Here is a 19,676-nt window from a genome sequence, read left to right on the forward strand (position 1 = left end):
CATGGTTTCAGTTACTTGTGGTCAACCATGGCCTGGAAACAGATGATCCTCCCCATGTCAGGAGGTCAGTAGTAGCATAAGGCTATGTCATAATGCCTGTGTCATTCACCTCACTTCATCTCATCACATAGGAGTTTTATCATCTCACATCATCACAAGATGAAGAAGGGTGAGTATAGTACAATAAGATATTTAGAGAGAGAGGGAGAGACCACATTCATGTAACTACTGTTATAATATATTGTTATAATTATTCAATTTTATTATTGTTAATATCTTACTGTGTCTAATCTATAAATTAAACTTTATTATAGGTGTGTAGGTATAGGAAAAAAATAGTACAGATCTTCCTTGACTTATGATGGGGTTATGTCTTGATAAACTTTTCTTAAGTTGAAAATACCATAATTGAAAGTGCGTTTAACCTACAGAACATCCTATCTTATATTCGCTACAGAACATCCTATCTTATATTCGCCTACCTTAAATGTGCCCAGAACTCTTACATTTAGGCATGCGGTTGGGCAAATCATCTAACACAAAGTCTATTTTATAATAAAGTGTTGAATATCTCATTTAATATGTTGAATAATACTGTGCTTGAAAATGAAAACCAGAATAGTTGTAAGTGTATTGGTTGTTTGCTTTTGTGATCACGTGACTGACCGGGAACTGTGGCTGCCGCAGCCCAGTGTCATGAGGAGGTATTGTACTGAGTACAATACTCAAAACTGGGAAAGCATCAAAACTCAAAATTCTGGGGCGCCTGGGTGGCTCAGTGAGTTAAAGCCTCTGCCTTCAGCTCAGGTCATGATATCAGGGTCCTGGGATCGAGCCCCGCATCGGGCTCTCTGCTCAGCGGGGAGCCTGCTTTCTCCTCTCTCTCTGCCTGCCTCTCTGCTTACTTGTGATCTCTGCCTGTCAAATAAATAAATCAAATCTTAAAAAAACTCACAACAACTCAAAATTCTAAGTATGGTCTTTACTAAATGTGTGTCTTTTTTTTTTTTTTTTTTTTACCATCTTAAAGTAAAAAAAAAAAGTGAGTCAGACTACTGTAAGTCAGGGACTATGTGTTTATATAGGCTTTAGTACTATCTGTAGTTTCAGACATTCACTGAAGATCTTTGAACATATCCCCTGCAGATGAAGGAGGCTACTGTACAGGGTTTTAGGAGCCTGTGTCAAGGACAGGGTCAAAAACCAAATTTTAGAACAAGTGATGCTTGTAGTGCTCTTATTCACTTAGGAAATGACAAGGGTTTTCGAAGCTCTGTGCTAGGAGCGAGCAGAGACCGATATATATATTTTCTATTATCTCACAATACTTTGTGAAGAATTAAGATTTATTTTATTTTTTTAAATTAAAAAAACATCTAAGTAACCTCTACACCCAATGTGGGGCTTGATCCCTCGACCTCAAGATTAAGAGTTGTATGCTCTTCTGACTAAGCCAGCCCAGTGCCCTGAATTAAGATTTACTTTAAAGCTGAATGGTGCTGTAAGTCATTTTTGTTTTGGTGAATACTGAGCAAACTTACTACTTATTGTTTTTTATTTATAGGTGGAGAACATTCTTTTTCTAAACTAATTATAAAATTAAGACCCAAAGTAAGCTCAGTTAACTTTTTATGCCATGTACTTTGGAAGACTGTATCTATTGCATTTTGTGGAAATATTCCTCATAATAATTTTCACTTTGATTGTATGTGTGTTCACTTAATTTTCACAGCAATCATGCAAGAGAACTACCTGCAGCTATAGATTGAGGCACCAAATAAAATGGGAGTCTCTTTTTTTTGTACTCTGTAAGTTGTAATCAGTTATGCCACAAGTAATTTCAGCAACTAAATAGCAGGTTTCTCTGAGTTTTTACTTGGGCAGCGTATCAGCTTGACCTTGGAATTAAGAGCATGGACCATGGAGCCAACTGGCCTGGGCCAAATCCTGGCTCTGGCTGCTGTGTGATTTTGGATAAATTATTGAACATCTCTGGGTCTTAGTTTCATTCTCTGTAAAGTAAGGATGATAATAAAAGTAGTTCTCTTGCATGATTATTGTGAAAACACACACACACACACACACACACACACACACACACACACACACACACACAATTGTTCATTACTTAATTAGGTACAGTCAATCAATCAGGCAGCTAGTCATGCTTTGAACAGTACCAGGAGCAGGGTAAAGCACTATTCAAGTATTTGTGGTAATTTTCTTTCTTTCTTCTTCTTCTTTTTTTTTAAAGATTATTTATTTATTTATTTGACAGAGAGAGATCACAAGTAGGCAGAGAGGCAGGCAGAGAGAGGAGAGGAGGAAACAGGCTCCCTGCTGAGCAGAGAGCCCAATGCGGGACTCGATCCCAGGACCCTGAGATCATGACCTGAGCCGAAGGCAGCAGCTTAACCCACTGAGCCACCCCGCACCCCTCTTTTTTTTTTTTTTAAAGATTCTGTTTGTTTGTCAGAGAGAAAGAGTGTGTAAGCAGAGGGAGTGGGAGAGGCATAGGGAGAGTCCCCACTGAGCAGGGAGCTTGATGCTGGACTCGATCCCTAGTCCCTAGGATCATGACCTGAACCAAAGGCAGATGCTTAACTGATTGAACCACCCAGGTGTCCCGTTTGTGGTTATTTTCTGATCTCCTTCCAATTGACTTCTACCAAGTTGTGCTCCCAGCCTGCCCATCATAAGCTCCTGTGGAATGACTGAATGTCTTTTAGACATGTTCTTTTTCATTCCTTTCATGCAAACTTGTAGCTGTTATGACCATGTGTTCTGTACGTGGGGAGAGTTTTATATTATAACCATTATTTCCTGTACCCTTTTTGGAGAATCCAGCCTAGAAGGTAGCAGCTTTAATTTTGATAGTTTTCTGTAACAGAATATTATGGTTAACAAAGTAGCTCACAGTTGTTTTGGGGGATGGTTTGACATTTGTAAAGTGAGGTACAGGACTGTCACTTAGGAGCCCACATAGTGTATTTGTCAGAATTTGCCAAACAAAATTCTAGACGACTGGCATAGATACGGAAGGATAGAGAATAATCCTGGGCAGCCTTCCCACCTTTCTTAATTTTAGCACAAGAGGCTATTTACACCCAGAGTATATAGTACTCTGTGTTGATTTGTGGGTAAAAATACTAAATGGAAAAAATATAGAGGCATTCCATTAGAAATGCAGAGTCTAAATTTTGCTGTCTCCTTGATTTAGTAAGTCTGTGTCTTTTACTTAGTGATTATATAATAAAAACTCATAAAAATATTTGAAACTTCTGGGTAAATTACCAAAACACACATTTCATAAGTTCTTTATTGAAACAGAAAGCAGATAGGTGTATGCCAGAGCCTGGTCGGGGGAGGGTGTTGTAGGTTGTAACTGCTGAGTGGGTACAGAGTTTTCTTTTGGGGTAAGAGAGATGTTCTGAAAATGGATAGAGCTGATTATTGCACACATTGTGAATGTCACTGAATTGTTCATTATAAAATGGTTAATTTTATGATGAACAGACACTTCTTCGAAGAAGACATACAAATGGGTAACAGACACTTGAAAAAATGTTCATCATCATTAGCCATCAGAGAGATTCAAAACACATTGAGATACCACCTTACACCAGTTAGAATGGCCAAAATTAACAGGACAGGAAATAACATGTGTTGGAGAGGATGTGGAGAAAGGGGAACCCTCCTACACTGTTGGTGGGAATGCAAGTTGGTGCAGCCACTTTGGAAAACAGTGTGGAGATTCTTCAAGAAATTAAAAATAGAGCTACCCTAAGATCCTGCAATTGCACTACTGGGTATTTACTCCCAAAATACAGATGTAATGAAAAGAAGGGCCATCTGTACCCCAATGTCATAGCAGCAATGGCCACGGTCGCCAAACTGTGGAAAGAACCAATATGCCCTTCAACAGACGAATGGATAAAGAGGATGTAGTTTTATATACAATGGGATATTACTCAGCCATCAGAAAGGATGAATACCCAGCTTTTGCACCAACATGGATGGGACTGGAGGAGATTATGTTGAGTGAAATAAGTCAAGCAGAGAGTCAATTATCATATGGTTTCACTTACTTGTGGAGCATAAGGAATAACATGGAGGATATTAGGAGAGGGAAAGGAAAAGTGATTGGAGTAAATCAGAGGGGGAGATGAATCATGAGAGACTGTGGACTATAAGAAACAAACTGAGGGTTTTGGGGCGATGGGTGAGCCTGGTGATGGGTATTAAGGAGGGGACTATTACATGGAGCACTGGGTAGGGCACATAAACAATGAATCTTGGAATGCTGAAAAAATAATAAAATAAAATAAATATTATAATGTGTAAATTTCACCTTAATAAAAAGAAAGCAAAAAAAGAAAGGGAAAACCCAATCCCAAACACAAAAAACTCCCAATTCCAATTTTCTCAAGCCATGACCTTACAAAACAGTAGGCCTTTTGCTTCCAGAACAAAGCAACACAAAACAAAACCCAGAAGGATAACCTTGTTCTTTAACCTTTAAAATTATTAAGCATGTTTATTACTTTTCAGAAGGAGCCTGATACATTGATACCTGTGACACTTTAGGACTGCAAGTGTTTACTGACTTAAGGGAATGTCAACAGTCCTGTCTTCTAATGCTATCCATATAGTTTTCACTCACACCTATGTTGTTTGAACTCAATAAAGGATACTTTTATCTTTATAAGGATACATTTCATTGTACTATTATGTTTTCTCTAACTTGGCTTGGTACATGGGCTTTAATAACTTTCACTATTCATATTCTTTGGTTTGTGATTGCTTCTCCCCCTCTCATGTTATGAGTATGTATTTGCTTAATATGAAAAATGCATCAATGGCTTTTATCTTTTTGGTGTGATGCTCAAACAAGGACTTACCCTGTAGCAATAGACAGTTGTGAAATGAACATAATATCTAAGCTAAGTTGATGATGGTGATTTATACTGGCTCATATTTAATTTATGGGAAGATACAGTTCATACAAAAGATTTTAGCAACTAAATTAAAAAAAATCTTTTAAAGCTCCATGGTTCAGGATCCATGGGCCTACCAAATGGTGGTACGCAGATGAATGTTTTTCTTGCAATCCAAGGGTTTGTGTTGACTTTACGATTTATTATCTTGCCCACCTTTTATCCAGTTCAGCTGCAAGTATTCTAAGTTCCTGCAAAAGCAACAGGTGTTTTAGTAAAGCATTTGGCCCATTGCCACAGTCCATCTGAAAAGGGGACTATGAACATTTGAGCGTCAGCCTCCTATTCGACACACATAATCTAGGGTTAAGTTCAGCTCTGTTACCTGGCTGTGTGATTTTGACAAGTTATGTAAACCTACTCTTCAGGTACTACAGATTTAAAGCGGTGCTAACAGAAAAGTACTTCAAACACAGGGGTATTGCTCAGATTTCATGCAGTCAAGTACTTTATACTTATTTCTAAGTATATAATTAGTATATAGTATAGAATATATAGTATAGTCTGTATTCCATAATACATATATGTATATATGTATTTATACATATTTGTATTTATATGTATATATGTATATGTATAAAGTACTTAATAGAGTATCTGGTATGCAGTTAGTGCTTATGTTACTATAGTTACTACTGTTATTCCCGGTTTACCTAAAAAGTAGACCAGTGTTCCAGGGCTACCCTGTTGGCCCTTCACTAGCTGATAAGAGATAGGGACACTTTACCTTGGCTGTGAGATATTTGGCACTTACCTAGAGGTCTTTCCCCGTTTCCAGATTAAAAGATCTCCACAGGTGAGGTGTTATAACTGATTCTTCTTTACAATGTCATTGTTACCTCAGAGGGACAACTTATTCTAAATCTGCAACTGAAATGATTATAGGCAGTAATTGTATGTGTCAGAAGTTAGTCTTACTCTTGTCTGGGAAGAATGGAAGAGGAAGCTTTCAAACTGGTTTCTGGTGTTCTCAGGTTACTTTTTGTTGTCATTTTTCAGCTTTTTAATTGGGGATAGAACTTACAAATGCTATTGCATGATCTTGAGGAAGAGAGTCATACATCAAGAAAGGCAGAGCAAAAACATAGAAGGACCTGGGTCCTCGGTGACATACCAGCTCTGTAGAGATTGGCCCAGACTCGCAGCATGAAGTAAGTCGGTCCTTCTCAGATGATATAGGCATCTTTGGGACTGAATGCAATCTTAACTAAAATTCCTCAGGTGTGTCTCCTTGTTGCATTTGGTAGGTGCCCTGACCAGGTACACCTGCTTAATTCCGTAGAATGACTCTAATGATGGATATATGGCAGAGAAACTTGGGTGGGCTTGTCCCTCAACCTTCAACTGGTTGCTGATGGCTGAGGGACTTCACTAACACTCTCTCTCTTTTCTGACCCTGTGATTGCCCGTTAATGTAGTTGAGTTCTATGCTGAAGCTAGCTAATGAAACACAGATTCAGTTGTAAATTGTATGAGAAAGACAATAAGCTTTACACACACAATCTTCTTGTGTATTTAAGCAATGCTTTTTGAGATATTTAGCTTGGTCAGTAAGAAAGTCCAGGGCTTTGTAGTTAATGACATTAAATTTAAGCATTTCCTTTATGGCATTTTATGTCAGTGGATCTGTTTCATCAGCTTTTTCTTTGCAGTGCCCAGGATCAGGTCACCGTTTTGCTCCAGAGGCCCCACTGTGTTCTTTGTGACTTGTGCCTCTGGATTTGAACTGTGGCACTGCTTCTTTTGTGCGAAATGATAGCTTTTGCCTTGAAACCACATGTGACAAAGGCTTTTCTTAAAGTGTTTCTCTTCTTTGCTTATATGGCAACAAAACTGAGCAATCCCGTCTCTGTTGGTTCCACTTACTCATTATTTTTGGAAATGATCTGTTTTCTGGCAAGGATGCACATTAATCTTAGGCAAGTGAAGATTTTAGTATCTGGGCATCTTTAACTCTTTAATCATTTAATCAAATGGTTGGGAAGAGTATTGATTATACCTTCTAGCCAGAAGAAAATTAGGACTCCATCATGGTTTTTGGTGGCACTTAGAATTGTCTCTCATGCTGCATTTTCAAAGCTTTCATTATTTGCTATTCTATTTCTCAGTCTTCAGGTTTGCTGTATATTTTCTCAGTCTACAGATTTGCTGTATATTTTATGAGAATAAAATGAGACTCAAGTAACTCTGAATTTCTAATTATTGTGACATATTTTTATTATCTCATATTATGTCCTCTTTTTTTTCTACAGAGCATTTGCCCTAAGTTGTCAAAACTATAGATTCTTTATTATGTTCCTATTTAACCTTAGATAATGTGCATCCTTTCTTGTTCTCTGACAGCAAATTATTACCCTTGTACAAGATTTGTTCAGCTTGTATTTAGCTCTTCTTGTTCCTTGTTCCTGCCTTCTGTTCATCAACGTAGTGCAGAGCTATTGGTAAGAAATAATGAGCTATACTGTGTTTCAATTAGAGGCTGTTGAATGTGTTATACCTCTCTATTTTGACAAATTTCTTGCTTGTGCAATTATTATTACACAAATGTATAATATGCAATTTTCATATATTTGAAAAGTTAATTTTTATGTTGTGCAGAGTTCTCAAAGTAGTTCCATTTAGTAAATATTAAGGCTTTTATTGAATGAATCTCTTTTACCTAGTAACAAAACTATAATGTTTCCCATTTGTCATTAAAAAAAAATCTCAGAAACAAATTGATGGCTTTTTTGGTGTGTTTTGTATTAAGGACATTTCAGAGCTGCTGCTGAAATTCTCATCTTTTCAAGTTTTGTTAATGCTTTAATTTTAATCTTCTTCATGGGGCATCACAGTGGACTAGTCTCTGAGTGCTAGGAGACAATTAACAATTTACATTTGTTTAACCCATTTTGAGCACTCATGCTTTTTTTTGGTGCTGTGGTTATGCACTTTTGAGCTCAGTTTTTCATACAACTCATTAATACTTATTGTTAATAATAGATCTTTTAAAAATAACACATTTTTAAAAATTGAAATTCAATTAGCCAACATATAGTACATCACTAGTTTCAGATGTGGTGTTCAGTAATTCATCAGCTGCGTATAACCCCCAGAGCTCACCACATCATGTGCCCTCCTTAATGCCCATCACCCAGTTACCCCATCTCCCCACCTACCTCCCCTCCAACAACCCTCTGTTTGCTTCCTATAGTTAAGAGCCTCTCATGGTTTTTCTCCCTCTCTGATGACTTCCCACTCAATTTTCCCTCCCTTCCCCTGTGGTCCTCTGTGGGCTGTTTCTTATGAAACCATATGATAATTCTCTTTCTCTGACTGACCTATTTTGCTAGGCATAAAACCCTCCAGTTTCATCCATGTCGATGTAAATGCTGAGTATTCATCCTTTCTGATGGCTAATACACCACATCTTCTTTATCCACTCATCTTTTGGTGGACATCTTGGCTCTTTCCACAGTTTGGCTTTTGTGGACAGTGCTGCTATAAACACTTAGGTGCAGGTGTCCCTTTGATCACTACATTTGAATCTTTGGGGTAAATCCCCAGTAGTGCAATTGCTGGGTCATAGGGTAGCTCTATTTTTAACTTCTTGAGGAGCTTCCATACTGTTTTCTAGAGTGGCTATATCAGCTTGCATTCCCACCAACAGTGTAAGACAACACCTTTTTTTTTTTTTTTAAAGATTTATTTGCTTATTTGACAGACAGAAATCACAAGGAGGCAGAGAGGCAGGCAGAGAGAGAGGAGGAAGCAGGCTCCCTGCTGAGCAGAGAGCCCGAAGCGGGGCTCCATCCCAGGACCCTGGGATCATGACCCGAGCTGAAGGCAGAGGCTTTAACCCACTGAGCCATCCAGGCGCCCCAAGACAACACATTTTAATTGCAAAAGCAGTATACAATTAAAAATGCAAACAAAATGAAGAAAAATAAAATTCATCCTTAATCCTACGACTCAGAGATAATGGTAAATTTATTGTATTTTCTTTTATTGTAATAGGATAGTAATATAAATATTATACATATCTTATATAATTATAAATATATATTATATATAAATATTATACAGATATTCACAAAGATGAGATCACATTATTTTGTTTTTTATCAGCCATTCTTTTTTAAAACTAACATTAGGGATGCGTGAGTGGCTCAATGGGTTATAGCCTCTGCCTTCAGCTTGGGTCATGGTTTCAGGGTCCTGGGATCAATCTCCATATTGGTCTCTCTACTCAGTGGGGAGCCTGCTTCCCCCTCTCTCTCTGCCTGTCTCTTGGCCTACTTGTGATCTTTGTCAAATAAATAAATAAAGTCTTAAAATAAAAGATCTAAAAAAAATAAAACTAACATTAAAAATAGGAATTAAAACTATTTCTTTAATAAAAATACATGTTTAATTTGGAATAATGAAGGAAAAATGGAAAAATATACACAGACACATTTTGATATCATTTCAGTTTATAACTCTTAGCTTTTAAAACTGAGTGTGTATATGTACATATAGATATATAAATGATGTATATGTTTTTATTGATGATATCATATTTTAGATTCTGTTTTATACATGCATTTTCAGTAAATTGTATCTACACCTCTTATGTCTATAGACATCTAAATCAGAATTCTTAAAAAAAATTATTTATTTATTTATTTATTTTAGAGAGAGCATGCCAATGTGAGCAGGGGGGATGAGCAGAAGGGGAGGGAGAGGCAGGGGGGAATCTCAAGCAGACTCTGATCTCATGACCCAGGGTCATGACCTGAGCTGAAATGGAGTCCAACACTTAACTCACTAAGCCACCCAGATGCCCCCTAAATCCTAATTCTTGACTGGGCAATAACCTCACTGTATAATGTACCGTCATTTATTTACCAAATCCTATGTTGAATAATAGGTCATTTTCTTTCTTTTTTTTTTTTTGCTATCATTTACTTTGCCTCAGTTCACCTTGATGAACATATAATTTATTTTTTTTAAAGATTTATTTATTTGAGAGAGAGAGAGTGGGGGGGGGCAGAGGGAAAGAATCTCAAGGAGACTCCACACTGAGCTTGGGGCTCTAAGGGTTGTTGGTGGGGGGTTTGGAGATAGGGACTCTATCTTACACCAATGAGATCATGGCCTGAGCCGAAATCAAGAATTGGATGCTCAATCAACAAGCCACCCAGGTGCCCCTGAACATAGATATTTCAACACTTGTTCAATTTCTGCGGGGTAAATTGTAAGGCTTTTGATAGAGAGTGCCATATTATTCTTAGGTTGAACCAGTGGTCACTGAAGCCCGATTGTACACATTCCACATGCTTGTGTTGCATCTGGATTTTTTTCAGGCAGAGTACCTTTGACTGGGAGTAATGGGAGCCAGAAAGCGGTATGGGTTCGATATAGCTTGGTTTCAGATCTTGATTCTGTCACTCGCTAGTTGTGTAACACAAGCATATTTTGAAGTTCTCTGGGCTTCCATTTCCTTACGGGAAAAACACAGAGAATCACAGTACCCACCTCATAGGGTTTTTCTGAGGATTAAATGCGATGATAGATATAAATGTACGTAGAACTGTCTTTGGCATCTAAAAATCAGTAAACAAACACCGGCTGTGTTATTACTTACATAGTTAAAATGATGTGGTGATACATTCATCTTGCTGGTTTATATACTGTCCCCTCTTAATTTAGTTATAGACCAAGATTTTTTTTTTTTATTCTTACCATCGTTATACAAAAAATCATACTATATATCTGTGTTATTTTCTAAATCTTGTAACAGCCCCAAATAATAAAATTTTGACTTAAGAAATGAAGTGTAACGGTGCTATAAGGATTAATCCTGAATATGCTATGGAATCAGTTCCCTGAGATTAAACATCTTCAGAAATGCTAATGAATTCAGGGAGAGAAGAGCAGCTGGAGAGCATATCCTTTGTAAAAATTTTAACATCCATAGTAATACTTTATTTGCAGAGCACAACTATGAACTCTAGGATCTAACCCCATCCCTCTGAATACATGGCAGCACATCTTTGAACAACACGAGGGAGCTGAAGAGTGCTCAGAAGTAGTCACTGGCAGACTCACCAGGCACAGAAATTGGTGCAGGAGGGGTGACTGTCTTGATAGCAGATGCAAATCTGAGTCTTTAGTTGAAAATGTCAAAAAGAAACAAAGAAGAGTGCCATCCTTGGGCACAATTTGGCAGTACAATATGTGGTTCCACTCTGCAAGAGTGCTCTGTGACCCAGAGTGCCGTCTTAGATGTGGACAAAATGGGATCCTTCCGAGAAAAGCAGTCATGGGAACTGAAGTCCTATCCGTCAAGGAAGAGTGAAGGATCCTGGGGTGTTCAGCTGGGAGAACAGATTTATGGGAGTCACATTAACAGACATAAAACAGTTGAGGGATGAGACTTACCCTATCTCCTTGGGTGGTAGCTAGACAAATGGACAGATATTACAAGGAGGCAGATTAGGATTCTGTTGGCACTATTAATATAAATGGCTTTAAATATCCTTTGAGGAGAGCCACACAAGCTATGTGTGTGTGTGTGTGTGTGTGTGTGTGTGTGTGTGCATCTTCTTAATCTGAGGAGGAGGTAATATATTCAAGAGTTCTGAGGAATTTGTGGATCTGGTAGATTATGAGCCTATTTAAGTCATACTTTGTGAACTGATCAATTTTCTCATTTGAACATAATCTCTTTTTTCTCTAGACATAGGTATATTAGATTCTCCCTCTTTCTCTCCTTCTCCTTTTCTTTCTCCCTCCCTCCCTTCTTCCTTCCTTCCAACAGCTTTGGGGGCATTGGGAGAGCTCTATTCAATAATGACACTGTGGGGGCGCCTGGGTGGCTCAGTGGGTTAAAGCCTCTGTCTTCTGCTCAGGTCATGATCCCAGGGTCCTGGAATTGAGCCCCGCATCGGGCTCTCTGCTCAGCGGGAAGCCTACCCCCGGCTTGCCTGTTTCTCTGCCTGTTTGTGATCTCTCTGTCAAATAAATAACTAAGATCTTAAAAAAAAATAATGACACTGTGACTGCTGAACCTAAAGCAATGGTCTAATAGAACCCACCAGGTGGGCTCTTGGGTAGGATGGGGGAATTTTTTTTTTAATCCTTACTTCATTTTATTTTTAGAAACCACAAACTTAATTGTCTCAATGTGACATATTTTCCTCCCCAAATCCCTAATGAATTTAGCTATTTAATTTATTTAATTTTATTATTTTAAATTTAATTTAATCTTTTTGTGTGTGTGTACGGGTTCCAAAATTCATTGTTTATGCACCTCACCCAGTGCTCCATGCGATACGTGCCCTCCTTAATACCCACCACCAGGCTCACCCAATCCCTCACCCCCTCCCCTCCACAGTCTCTCAGTTTGTTTCTCAGATTCCACAGTCTCTCATGGTTTGTCTCTGGGGGAGTTTAAAAAAAAAAAAAAGATTGTATTTGTGTGTGTGTGAGAGAGAGCATGTGCTTATGCGAGCAGAGGAAGGAGCCGGCAGAGGGAGAAGCAGGCTCCCCACTGCGCTGGGAGCCTGATATGGGACTCTGTCCCATGTTCCTGGGATCATGACCTGAGCCAAAGGCAGATGCTTAGCAACTGAGCCGCCCAGGAATCCCTCAATACTTCTTGAGCACACAAGACTTTGGGGGAAAAAAAAAAAAGACCTTTTACCAACACTACTCATTACCAGCACATCCTAGGGAGATTAAAGAAAGTGTACAGCCTCAGACTGTGCGTATATGCTTAGGCAAGCCCAGAACCTAGCACAATGTCCTCAGAAAGGAGACACTCAAAACTATTTAGTGACGAGAAGGATGGGGAGAAAGAGAATGATCATGATGATGGCCTTGAAAATAGCAAGTGGAGGTGGTGGTGTGATAGTGGGTATTTGAGAGTGATGACAATAATTACACTTATTTTTGAAAATTTAAGGAATCAATTTTTATGTATTATGGTAGAACTAGGAAACTTTGCCAAAAAATGTAATTCTGCAACAGATTTTCACTTTCCTCTCAAGCAGAAATTTCTGATAAAACTCAGTCCCAAATTTTACCTGATAGAAGTCAGTTTCACCTTCTTTTTTTTGGTGAATCATGTACATTAGTCAAAAGGCCTTAAGTGTCAAAATTTGGATATGGCTCTGAAGTGCTATAACACTTTGAATAGGAGTTAGAGAGGAGAAGGGAGTTGAGGGAAATTGGAAGGGGAAGTGAACCACGAGAGACTATGGACTCTGAAAAACAATTTGAGGGTTTTGAAGGGGCGGGGGGTGGGAGGTTGGGGGAACCAGGTGGTGGATATTGGAGAGGGAACGGATTGTATGGAGCACTGGGTGTGGTGCAAAAACAATGAATACTGTTACGCTGAAAATAAATTAAAAAAATTAAAAAAAAAAGTTGTGACATTAAAAATAAAAGTTCAAATTGAAGGATTCAGAGAGATAATGGAACCAGAATTCTGATGAATGAGCTACCTTAGGCATCAAACCGAGCAAAACCTAGAGTCTCACCCAGTTTCATCATCCAAGGAGTTCATTTGTCCCCAGATTCCAACAGGAGCTCAAGTTTAGTGAATTCCATTCTGGATATCTGGGCACCTGCCCTGAGTCATAAGCTCACTGGGGCACCTCTGCTTTTTCTTCAGGTTTGCTCTTCCTTTCCTCCATCCTGGTTCATCTTTCCAGGGCTGCCCTGTCTTCTAACACATTCAACTCTGTTCACGGCCTTTAATGCTAGCCATGGTATTAAATATCTTGGCCATAATAGAATTTCGTACCTGGAAGTGGAGTGCTGCCATGAAAACAACTAAAATATGTGACATTGGTTTAAGGTTGATCAGTGGGCAGTGAGAATGCTGAGACCAGAGGCTGGAAAATGAAGATCCACCTAACACATACAGCCAAACCCTTGGTAAGTTAGGTGCCTGCACTAACGTGGAAGGCATACCTGTGTCTAATGAGAGTGTTACTCCATGGGCAGAGGTTGGAAAGGAAAATGTTAGTAGTGTGTGTTGATAACTACTGGGTGCATTTATCAAGGTATTACAAGAAAGAAATGAACTCGGGTGTGCAGCTGGAAATGAAAGGACATAGGGGAACACAAGTTTCTCTAAGACTCTTAAGTTTCTTTAACTAGGCTGGTGTAATCCTCACAAAATCCTATGAAACTTTGTTAACTGTAATTTACAGATAAGGAAAAGGAGGCCTAGGAAGTAAATAAGTTGTCCAAGATTAGCTAGTGAGGGGAAGAACTTGGCCCTGAGGCCTTGCCATTTAAATTAAAAAGAAAAAAAAATCCATCTTTCTAACAATGTATTCTCGTGAATCCCCAGAATTCATTTAGAACCCTGGCATCTGGATTACAGTATTTCTCTCTTCCACTGACTCCTGTCAATTTGGGTATTTTGCAATATGCATCTGGAAAATCCCTCAAGCCCCCTTAGAGTTTTCCTGCCATTCTTTATATAATGACCTTTACCTCCACAAACCTTCAGGATCTTATCACAAGATCTCTTATCAATCTTTCCCTACCCTCAGAAAACTATTTAACAACCAGCGTTCCATTTTGCAAACACAACCACAAAATTTCTTCCCTCCACAAACACCTCATTCCTAATATTTCTGCTCTGGTCTTTCCAGTTATGCCCTGGCTGGCTTCTTTCTACTTTATTTTTTTTCAATCTATCTAGAACTTATGCTACCCAGTGAAGAATTTTAATTGCTTTCTTACCAGAATTTTCAACTCCCTTGCCCTCTGTTTTCTATCGCATCTGTCTATCAAAGTTGCAACTCTGGACCAATATAACCATCTGCCTTCCTAACTCATTCATTGGAGGAAACTGAACAGTTGTGTCCATTGGGAAACTCCACATTATGGCTTCCAATTATACCAGTTTTGAAGCTGTGTGTCTCTTGACTCCAAATCCATCCTTGTGTACTCTGCTTCAAGCAATACAAGTGTCTCTGTCTTGGCGTTGAGACACTGAAAACTGCATTTTCTCCAACCTGTAGTTGATCAGTAATGAACACAATAGAGCTTGGGCATTTGCAAACCTTTTTTGATACTCTAACTCCTTTTACAATAAGAGGTAATCTCATTATTTCATTCCATCATTTTTGAAAATTATATGATAAAGTAATATTGTGAGGTTAAAAACACATATTTTAGATAAGAATATTAAAGTTTGCATTATCTTTTTTTTTACTTTTAAAAATTTGGATATAGTTGACATATAGAGTTACATTAGTTTCCAGTGTACAGCTTAATGATTTAACAAGTTTATACATTATTCTTTGTTCACCACAAGTGTAGCTACTATTTGTCTCCTTACATTGCTTTTATAAGTTGTGATGATAAAAGGCACAGCCTAAGATTGCAGTATCTTTCATGCCCTCTAAATGTCATACATTTAAGTGTAATGATCTGAAAGTATTAAGATGTATTTAACAAGAAATATACACAATTTATTTATTTATTTGAGCAGGGGCAGGGCAGAGGGAGAGGAGAGAGAATCTTTTTTTTTTCTTTTTTAAAGATTTTATTTATTTGAGAACAAGAGAGATAGAATGAGACAGAGAGAGCACACAAGCAGGGTGACGGGCAGAGGGAAACAGAAGCAGACTCTCCACTGAGCAGGGAACACGACTCAGGGCTTGATCCCAGGATCCCAGGATCATGACCTGAACCAAAGGCAGACACTTAGCTGACTGAGCCACCCAGGCACCCTGGAGGGAGAGAATTTGAAGCTGACTCCATGATCTCATGACCCTGAGATTATGACCTAAGCTGAAACTGAGGGGGATGCTTAACTGACTGATCCACCCAAATGCCCCTATACTATTTACTTTAAACTGATAGAGTATGGTTCAACAAATAAATTAAAAATGACATTATTTTGTGTTTGATTTTAGGATAAAAAAGATGTTTAAACATAGATTATTTTTTTGAAAGTTTAAATTTTTTGAAAGTTTTTTGAAAGTTCTCAAACCTTTGGAAGGGTTGTAAGAATAGAAAAATAGAACAACCCACCCAGGACCAAGCTGTAGCATAATGCCGTATCACAGGGTTTGGAGGCATCTGAAATAGAAGAAAGTATGTGTGTGTATGTGTGTGTGTGTTTAAAAATCTGATGTTTGGAGTTCTTGCATTTTGTGCTTTAAGTAAAAATGAATGCTTTATTTTGTATCTTTTTTGTGTTTTGTTTCCATGCGATGAGAGACAAACATTTCTGCCTTCCATTTTGTAAGCCCTTCTCTGTAATGCCTTACACGCGTGGATGATCTTTTCTCCCCAGTGAATTAGAAAGGCAAATTTAATGCAATTGTCACTATTTCATCTTCATAACTTTACTTTTATAGTATTGGAGACATCCTGAGGTTCTGTATAAGAACTTTTATCAGAGGAATGCAGTTTTGAATTCTGGAAAGGACTTTGAGGTGGGAAATTTGAGAATCATTATCACTTTTATGCTCCTCCTTTAATTGGGTGTCAATGTCGATGTTTCTTAAACTTTCTGAATTTGACCAATAGTCCACTATGGTTGTACATGAAGCAGTGGACTAATAGAAATAAAAGTAGAGGCCATAAGCACTCTGGGAGCCAGCTGTGTTCGGCTGTGTGGGACACTGGATACAGGTGTGCTCTTCAGATCTTCACTTACTAGAATTCACACTTGGAAGTACCTCAAAATGCTGTTTGAGAGGGGGAAATGTTAATTACTTTCTTTATTAATTTTTTAAAAAGTCAAAATTGAAACGTGCCTTTACTGCTTTCTATAAGCCCCTGAATACCCTTTCAGGGGCATCAGGGATTCACTTTCATTTTTAGGTTTTCTTTGAGAAGAGAGTTAAGGAAGCCAATTTACATCTGAAAACATAGCTTCATTTTGATGAAAAAACTTTGATTAAAAATGTTTCAGCAAAAACCATTTAAAAAAAAGTGATTTCAAGCTAGGCTTCGCATTTCCTATTAGACAGCAAGCTGTGTATGTCACAAAGTGGGCCAAAATTTTGTGCCGTAGGGAGAACCAGGTTCTGAATCTATGGGGAGTCTGCCTTAGTCTTGGGATTTGTGATGGTGAGCATCCTGGCTTTTAATAGTAATAGGGTGATTTGATGGTTATCCAATTTCAAATGAAAGTGACTTTTGAATTCTACCTGGTGAGCTGATCAATTTGAGATGTGCTCAGCAAAAAAGGAGAAAAGGCAGATTTCAGATTTTGTCCAGAGTGACTTTTGGGTTTTGTGTTGAGAACCATGCACAAAAGCTTGTCCATTTAGTAGTGCCAGTCCAATTAGAAAACTCAGGGAAAGGCTGATCTCAGCTTAAAAATCAGCAAAGCCAATTATTGAGTTCAAAGACAGTGAGATAAAAAGTAGCTAATTATGAAACCGAGTCTTAGGGATTTAATAATTAATTATAAACAACAAAATGAACTTTAGTTAAAAAGGCATAGAATTTTGCATGTCAGTAAGTATTGAGTGCAAAGTTAGCTTATTTTTTAAAATAATAAAATTCAGTAATAGATCTATTTTGTGCCAAATATTCTAGTTTTTTTTGATATATCATTTAATCTAATTTTTATGATAGTTTCTCCATGAAAGCCTTGGCTTTACCGTTTTACAGATAAAGAAACTGAGGCTCGGGATGCCTGGGTGGCTTAGACAGTTAAGCGTCTGCCTTCGGCCCAGGTCATGATCCCAGGGACCTGGGATCGAGTCCTGCATCAGGCTTCCTGCACAATGGAGAATCTGCTGCTCTCTCTCCCTCTGCCTCTCCGCCTGCTTGTGCTCTCTCTCTCTCTCTCTCTCTCAAATGAATAAGTAAAACATCTTAAAAAAAAAAAAAAAAAGGAACTGAGGCTTAAAATTAAAAACACAAAGCTAAAGGTGACACAGCCAAAATGTGAAGCCAGGGCATGCTGGTGTGACTCCAAACCTGAGTGATTTCCACTTTCTGGGTTACCTCTGTATAAGGCCAGAAGGATAAATTCTTGGAACTTATATTTGAGTTAGTCATGTCAGTATTGTTTGTATTTTATTAGTCAGAAATCTTAGTGGCTGAACCCAATAGGACTTTATTTCTCATTCATGTAAAGCTGAAAGGAGGAGACACTCTTGGCCATGGTCATGTTGCCCGTGGCTGTGCTGTCTTCAGCATGAGGCTGCTTCTAAGCTCTCTAGAGGTGTTGGTATTTGGACCGCCAGCTTTAGCAAGTTGGAAGACTTGTTGGAGGACGTCATTGAGAGGACATGGGTTGTCCTAGAAATGTATACTCTGCCCACTCTTCACACAGTGGGAACCTTTTTCGAGGATGCTGTCTTGAGAGAGCAATGTGATAAGATTTTCTGGATGATATATGTGATGGAACCCAGTCTTTATATGAACTTGTAAGAACTTTTAAGATTCTGGCCCCATAGTTTCAGAGATCTGCTCGTCGTGCCACTGCCCAAGACAAGCCTATAAATTAAGTTCCCTTATTAAAACCTACTACTATCTACCCATCTGGAGTGTCCTGCATCCTTTTTTGGTGTCTCCTTGACCTCTCTGCATAGGGGGCCAGTTTTTGAACCAAAGGACACAAGTTAAATTTGAATTCCAGGTAAACGACAAATAACTTCTTAGTATAAGTATGTCCCATGCAATGTTTGGGACACTTACGTTTTGGATGCATTTTATTTGCTAAATCTAGCAACCCAAATGTCAATGACCCTGATATAAGTATGTTCCAAATATTGCATGGGGCATGCTTACACTGAGATATTTGTCATGTTTCTGACATGCAAGATTAACTGGGTGTCCTCCATTTTATCTGACAACACAGGCTGATATGAAATGAAAGATGGGATGGCATGTGAGTACAAAGAATCTCCTGGCAGGTTTTTATGGGCTGGATCTGAAAGTGACAAACATCAGTTCTGTCCATATTCTGTTGATGAGTATTATAACCTTATCTAGATACAAAGGGCATTAGAAATATAGTCCCTGAGTGGACATTTACCAGCGTCAACATTAGGGATGGAAGGATGGCACCAACTGGAGACAGCTAACCATCTCTGCCTCAGCATGTGAGTGGACATCACATTCCAGTTTGCAGGTGGGCCTGGATCTATGCATGGAGGCAACATATGGTAACTGAGCACCTTGTGCTGAGAGATTGAAACTTGAGCTGTAAGCCAGTTTCCAACTAGCCATTGGATGTGGGCAAGCTGTTTCACCTCTTTGAGTTTCTGTTTCCTTGCTGGTCAAATGGAAATGATATAGAGCATCTTTAGGGAGTGTTTATGAGGATTAAAAATCAGATAATCCATGTAAAGTACTTTGCACAGAGTCTGGGAGCACATAATAGTAGTCACTTTTTCTATGAGTCACAAAAGAGAAGTGCTTGTCAGTCTATTTATTTTGTGTTTTTTCTGCCTCTAATGTTTTCTGATGGCTTAGAGAAAATAAAAATGGCTTTTTAAAAATGACACTCTGGTACTCATAAAGCCTGGTTTTTAGGTGCTTGTTTTGTGAATTGTGGCTGGACACTTAGAATAATAACTAAAAATTACATAATAGTGGCAAAAGTTAATATGTTTGTGTTGGTAACACACTTATGGAGAAATGGAATACCTGTTTGGGAAAAGAAATATTTCCAAGGCTGGAAAACTATTAAAAATGAATGACAAATAATGAACATGC

General features: G+C 38.4%; 1 protein-coding gene across 1 annotated transcript in view; it reads left to right on the forward strand.

Annotated features, from left to right (window-relative positions):
* Nucleotides 1-13,868: 13,868 nt before the first annotated feature.
* Nucleotides 13,869-19,676, forward strand: part of LOC309866585 (uncharacterized protein) — a gene marked incomplete at both ends in the record, with an annotated part of 381,526 nt that continues 375,718 nt past the window's right edge. The window contains one exon of the mRNA XM_082734420.1: nucleotides 13,869-13,904. Within this exon, the coding sequence (XP_082590546.1) occupies nucleotides 13,869-13,904 (36 nt within the window). The remainder of the gene's footprint in view (nucleotides 13,905-19,676) is intronic.

This window comes from Mustela nivalis, assembly GCF_964662115.1.
Source record: "Mustela nivalis genome assembly, chromosome: 6".
In the NCBI taxonomy this organism is placed as follows: domain Eukaryota; kingdom Metazoa; phylum Chordata; class Mammalia; order Carnivora; family Mustelidae; genus Mustela; species Mustela nivalis.